The sequence below is a fragment of the Corticium candelabrum genome, chromosome 2 (genome assembly GCF_963422355.1).
Source record: "Corticium candelabrum chromosome 2, ooCorCand1.1, whole genome shotgun sequence".
Taxonomy (NCBI): domain Eukaryota; kingdom Metazoa; phylum Porifera; class Homoscleromorpha; order Homosclerophorida; family Plakinidae; genus Corticium; species Corticium candelabrum.
The window spans coordinates 8,039,774-8,046,602 of NC_085086.1; the positions used below are offsets into that span (position 1 = coordinate 8,039,774).

The 6,829-nt window shown below is 44.5% G+C and overlaps 2 protein-coding genes across 2 annotated transcripts; both read right to left on the minus strand.

Annotated features, from left to right (window-relative positions):
- Positions 1–3,349: 3,349 nt before the first annotated feature.
- LOC134198227 (uncharacterized) lies at positions 3,350–4,218 on the minus strand. The gene is made up of 2 exons (XM_062667586.1): positions 3,995–4,218; positions 3,350–3,931 (listed from the first exon to the last, which is right to left on the minus strand). The coding sequence occupies exons 1-2, from the start codon at positions 4,200–4,202 to the stop codon at positions 3,663–3,665; spliced, it is 477 nt and encodes a 158-aa protein (XP_062523570.1). The 5' UTR covers positions 4,203–4,218; the 3' UTR covers positions 3,350–3,662.
- A 39-nt stretch (positions 4,219–4,257) lies between these two features.
- Positions 4,258–6,191, minus strand: LOC134176452 (uncharacterized). The gene is made up of 6 exons (XM_062643123.1): positions 5,983–6,191; positions 5,774–5,921; positions 5,501–5,566; positions 5,350–5,443; positions 4,727–5,292; positions 4,258–4,659 (listed from the first exon to the last, which is right to left on the minus strand). Exons 1-6 carry the CDS (start codon positions 6,189–6,191, stop codon positions 4,258–4,260), a joined length of 1,485 nt encoding a protein of 494 aa, XP_062499107.1.
- Between the last annotated feature and the right edge of the window lie 638 nt (positions 6,192–6,829).

Sequence of the window (6,829 nt, forward strand, 5' to 3'; positions counted from 1 at the left end):
AGGCCCTGAGGAGTTGTCCCTAGTTCCTCGAGGAGTCTAGAAGGGTGTAAAAGTTGTGATGTCGCGCTGCGTCCCATGGCATGTTTCCGTACGTTTAGCGCCTTAATGGAGTCTTATTGTTTGCGTATGTGTTGTGTTGTGGTCTGAGTGGGTCGGTCTTCAGCCCGCCGAGTGGACGGCAGCGCGATGGTAATCATGCTGCATATGTTGCAGAGTCGAAACAACTACTAACGTTTTCAGTTTCGATTGTAACCCACGCTGTCTGGCAGTAAGTGTGTGGGTGCGTACGCAGCCGTGGAAATTTTGCGAAGTTGTTTGTTAACGCGCGTTAGCTCGGTACAACTCTGCTCTGAATCGATATCATACGATAGCAAGTTATGCGATGTATATACGGTAGCAGGATTGTTACCTCTTAGGAAATTGCAAAATTTCCGCAGTGGTGTTACAAAAAACGAGTATACGACTTGTTGGCAACGATTCTATTGTCCCCGTATTCTCTACAGGCTAGTAGTCAGAAGTAGGTGAGTCCATACTTTAACTTAATTAACACGAAACCACATAGATGAAACGGTTGCAATTGGAGCGGAAATGCTACGAATGTTTATGTATTAATACCACGTTCACACTAGAGACTTCAAAACCGTGCTAGATATAGTTGAAAGAGATCTAGATGGCCAAAGTCAGCATCAAAACGAGGCCTTTATCAAGTAATTAGAGTAGAGTAAAGCAATGACAACCTTGATGAATCTTTATCTGGTCCAACTCGGTTCTGAAGTTGCTAGTGTGAACGTGGTGTTAGATAGGCTCCACACTAGCGGATCGCCGAGTTGGCAACTGTTGTGACGAAGTATACAGACTCGTTTGTTTTTTTCTAGGAAAAATTGATGCACAATAATTAAATCATCGAACCGTCAACCTGCTACAACTAAGTAGTAGACTGCGCTCTTTCACGGGCACACTATAAATCTAGGACGGTACCGGTACCGTAGAGAAGGGTGGGCATGGTACCTTATAGCAAGTCACATTTCTTCATTTGCATGAAGTCGCACGATTCACCAAGTAAACAGACATGCACGTCTATCGTTTTCTACAACGCCTTCTGAACTCTATTTGAAGTCAACTCAACTGAACTCTATTTGTTCAAATCAACTCAATTATTTAACTCAACTAGCTAACTTAGAACTGTGTGCAGCTACAAGTGAAAGAACATGGTCGTAGCTACTACAGCTAGAGCTAGTTACTAAGTAGACTACTATGTCAATGCTAGGTATAGCTACGAGAGTAAATACTGCTAGACAGTGATTGTAGATCGAGTTCTACCGTTTCACTTGATGATCTCTGGGCTGTCAATGTCGGCGCCTACATTCACATCTGAATTCAAGCTGCGTGACGAGGTGGCACAGACACCTTGGGTTGTGGCAGATGTAAAAACCATTGGTAGTTCCGTGTCCGACGAGCTGTCGTCGTGAGCGGAGTTGTCTGCGGCCTAGAGCTGCCAAAGTGGTTTGGCACGTGACGGAAAGTATTGTTAAAACACACCTGCTTGTGTGTTAGAAATGTGATCTCCTGAGACACGCATTCGAATGGAAGCCCCGCTGAGACCCCTGCTATGTCTAGTGTCTTGGGCCATTTCAATTTTCTATTCATGTTAGAAATTGAATAGCGAACTGCACGTTCAGGTTTCTAGTTGGTGATTTGAACATTCTCTTTTGCGGTACCGTCAATTTCACACTGAGGTGCTGACGCGTAATTCCTGATCTCTTGAGCAGTGCGTCAACATAAAGCAACTTCTCTCGTACCTTGCTACAACGGAAATATGACTCACAACTAGTGTGGTCGCTTCCAGTCTTTCCTTAAGTTCGTATAGCTTTCGGCGCTGTACTCAATCATAGCATCCTCCTTCGTTTTCGCTTGAACCCTAGCTTCAGTTCGAAAGCCTCCAGCATCTGCTTGGTAATGACTTATGTGATCTATTATTGTAGCGTACCTGTCGTGAAGGGCAGTTGCTGATCTTCTTTCTCAATTGCCATTGAACATGCAGTATGCAGAATTATTTTGCGACTTTCACAGTTGATCCTTTCTCTAACAGAACGTATACAATAGAATTGAAGCCTGTAGACAGTTCTAAGATTTTGTGATTGAGAATCATCGAAGTATATTTATATTGACAATTCTTGATGCCGGTTTCGTCAACTCGGCGTCAATGTCAGCGTTAGCGTTAGCGTCCGCGTCTGGACACTCAAAGCAATTAGTTTGCAGAGTCTTTGCAAATGCAATACGCAAAATCAGGCAGCTGCGACTAGTGTCTGTCTTCGAAGGGCTTCCGTGGTAACGCACGTGAAACGAGAGCTTGTGCATTACTCTATTTGCAATGATTGCCATTGCTTACAACATTAAAAAACAACCGTATTACGATTTGTACCGTTGGTGCGGTCTTCTTTGCACGCTGTCTATGTAGCAGGATTGGCTGTCTTGCGTAACCCTAGCATACTAACCGTAGAAGCAGTAGCAGCAGCGTGAGTTGTCATTGACGGAGCTGTAGTCACAGTCCAAGTCGTGAGCAACATCTATAGCATTTAACATCGTGAACAAAGATCTAAAAAATTTGTACAACCTACTGTTTCAGAACCAGTAACAGTAGGAGAAAGAACATGTAAGACAATAGCTAATAGTATTAGTAGTGAACATCACGACTCTTTGTCATAAATTAATATCGATTTGTGTAACCATTTCTGTGATATCCGACAAGCGGTGGCATATTTCTTGTTATAGTTACAACAAGATTACTCTACAATATGACAGTTGTTTACAAAGATTGATACAGTTACGCAATGTCCTTTAATTAAAGGTAGAGCATTACTTCGCTCACGCATATCACACCTCACCTTACCGCAATATTATTATTTGAACTGCGCGCTCTTTTCGAGCTCAAACCCCGTCTGTGAACATGTCTACGTATGCCCTTTCTACTCGTGGGTTGGTTTTTTGCCAAACTACCCGTTTTTAGGCTTTCGAGGTAGCCGTTGTTCTATTGTAGGTCGATCACGAACTTCGCTAAAACCGGTTGTAACTGGGCAGAATGGTAGAACGTTGTATTTGAAGACATTTGGGTACACCGATTGCCAAACGGACGCAAAATGAATTTTCTAGACAAATCTAAGTGACTCTGACGACACTTACGGGGTGATTGTTCGAAGGGAACGGTCTACACGTGAACATGAGTGATTCCAGTTTGTTGCTTTTATGGAGATGTAGCTCCGTGCTGAGTTTCCTGGCTGTTTGCGAGCACGTTGTTGAGAATCTACAAGAAGATGTCACTAGGCACATGTTTCTGCGCAACCGTTGCTACACAACAACCTCCACACATTGCACATGTTTCTGACACGTTTGTTTCTGACACGTTTATCACTTCATTTCAATTATACTCAACAATAGTCATCTACATCTAGCTATCATATTTTCATCTAACAATCATCTTTTCTTCTTCTTCTTCAAAAAAAATTGAAATGGGAGTTCGCACAACCTACAAGAAAAGTCTTGCAAAGAGTGGATAGTGCTGCAGACATCCCCCATGAACAAGTCATGAGCTCAATCTACAGCATTTTCCAGGCAGCGGTGGTATCGCGACCGGCTACTCTCCCCAGACTTACGATGCATTGACATCAATCATCGTCATCATCATCATATTGATAGTCAATACATAATCGACTCATAGGATGTCTGGTACGAGTCGATTTCCTTGTTGGCTGTGCATCCACAGGCAAGGAAGAAGCGTCATCGGCATCACTGTCCTCTGGAGGACGAGGTCTCTTCTTTGATTTCCTCGCAGGTTGCTTCGCTTTGATGGCCCGTCGGTTCTGCGACTGACTCCTTCCAACACCAGATGGACCCGGTCGGTCAGAGTCAGGTTGGTCACCGCACGCGAAAGCACCTATGGACACAAGTTTCAAAATTTGATTACAGTCAGTCACAGATTCGTCATTGACAGATTTACCTGCTTCGTAAGATGGTTCCTTAGTCCGTTCCGCATGATCCTGGCGCTTCTTGCGGTGTCCACGAAGGACCTGCCTCCGCTTCTTCACTTCTGGTTTCTCCTTGTGTGTTAGTCCTGCTTCCTTCTTGTGATCGAGACGTTCTAGAGCACAACGAGACACCGTGTTGTCCATGATATTCATTGCCTCTAGAACTCTCAGGAGACCCATTCAGATTGCCTGCATTCCTCTGGATCACGGTCAGAGCTGTTGCGATCCTGATCAGCTACAAAAGTGTGTTGGAAATACGTGTTTCCAGACAACAAGCTAGATGTTTTACCTGAAAGGAGGCGAAGAGGTGTTTTGGAGCTCGCTTCCATATCACGCTATGAAGTGCTTCATTGGGGTTCTGAGTTTCCCTCCTTTGCACCTTCTCGAGTAGATCAGGATCAGTGAGGCGTTCACGGCTTGGCTCCAACAAGGCCAAAACCTCTGGTGCGATGTCCTTCTCCTTGTACTTGCGATGATACTCAGGATTCTGGCTGTTGTATTTGCACCACGTATCCTCACCTTCGGGGCAGTGCTGATGGTCATTAGAGAAATGACCATAGATGGCGTTGATGGATCGGATCATCTTGGGCTTGTCGCCCAGGTTGTCACGGATCGCCTTCCCGTAGTAATTCTGCATCTGAACAACACAAATCAACAAAAACTTAGATTGACAAAACTACAACAAAACAATTAGAAATATTTACCTGGTCGATCATCTTTGCTGTCAGACCACGTGATCCTTTGATCCCTGTCCGCTTGCCGCCAGCAGAAGGAATCACACTTGTTGACTTGTGTGCAAGGATCAGTGACCGAAGCTGGCTACCCATTCGCTTCTGAATATGAGTAATGCACTCATGTTTCTCTACGGGATGGTCTTGCCCATAGATGTCCTTGATGTTCTTGTGTGTGGAACTGTCTCCATCTCCGACAAAGATGGTATAGCGGAGATTATGCTTCTCCACTGACCGGCTCCACATCGCCTTTGCCCCGGCAGACTCCATGCTGTTCGACGATGCATGGTAGTTGATCTGGCAATGAGGTCGATGAGCATCCATCCACTCCCTGTAGGCAGATGTCGTCTTGTCCCATTGCCCACGAGATTGGCAAGCATGACAATGCTTGCTCTGGATCTCGTAGTCCAGAACCTTGCGAGTGCCGACGGAAATGACAGCCTGGACGCCAAAGAGTGACAGATGACCACGTTTCTGCCATGTTCCGTCGCACGAGACTGCTGTGTCAATAGGGCCATTCACAGATGGAACTCCAGCATCTGTTCAACACAAACTAGTAATGTTACATTATTACGATTTCGTTCATATTTAGTTACCATTATCATCAATGGCCTTCTCAATTTCCTTTACTTTAGCTGCAGCCTCTGCAAGGAGTTGTTGAGCTACTGATGACGTGGCAGCATCAATAGCCTAAACACAACTACTTCAACACAACAGTAGGAAATTTATGATGTACAAGAAACATACTCGAACATGCTCGCTGAACGCATATGAGCTGAGTCCTCCAATGAGTCCAACAATAGCCACGAGTCTCTGTAACCAGCAGCAAAAAGTATGAAAATAAATAATAAATAATAAAAAATAAATAAATAAAAATAAAAATAAATAAATAAATAAATAAAAATAAATAAATAAATATAAAATATAAAATATAAAAAATATAATATATAAAAAATAACTATAGAATATAAATATACAGAGGTAACTAAGCAGAAATACACAAACTGTAAACAAACTTACGTCCAGGGCAGCCTGACCACAGCCCACCTCGCGGGCAGCTAAGACCATGCGACGGTTCAGCACAAACGGCCCAGATGCAGCTGTTGCTGACTGTATTCTTTTCGAGGTGCAAAACTCGTAGCCTGTGCGGACTCCACTACCACAATACCTGCAACATCAATAACCACGTGACAGTTCAAATGCGGTGCGACAACACCTGGAAATCTTACGGATGGGAGCACTCGAGCAAGAGCTTCGGCACGAAACCTGCCCTCCGTCCGCTGTCCATCTTCAGGTGTAGAACGCCTTTCTTGCACTTCTGACACGGGGCGAGGGCGGACAAAAATCCTGCCAACAAGGACAAGTCAACAACGGCGAAGCCAACGGCATCAACGAAAGAGTCACGCTCCGGATAACGTCGTGGTGCTCGTCTCGGCATCTCGTTCTAACGATCGCTGCTGCTTTCAACGCTGTCTTCAACGGTTTTCGAGAGAAGTAACGGTCGAATTCGATGTGTCTGCTCTAGTGTAGAGGTTTTGACCAATCACGGAAGCATACCAATTACAAGCACCTGATGATGGGCTAGTACAAATAACTGCTAGACGGAGTTACAAGAGTTCACGTGATACTCAACGCTGATTGGGCAGCGCCAACAATAAAATGGGCGGAGCAAAGTGTTGCTATGGTAAAACGTGCGCAAAGGGTTACTGCGCAAGATTTTGCAAAAATATATATAAATATAACGGATTACTACAGCTATCTCATTGACGTCACATATGATAGCCGGGTTCTTCTTCTATTGATGCCACGTGTTAGGATTCCCGTACATTGGAGAATGGCGGCGCAGTTTGAAGAAGAAAACAACCGCTTGCAACCGCACCGGCTGTTCAGACGTGGTTCGTTTGACTTGCTGAAGCTCTTCGCGTCTTTCGAATTAGGAGGAATCCGTTTGGGGTGTTTTCGCTGAATGGTATGGCTATGTTTTGAGATCGTTGGTTTTTTTGTGACAAGTGAAAATTCGGCCTTTTTAGCGTGGGCGAGGTAATGCTCTACCTTATTATTAACAAGCTCCAACAC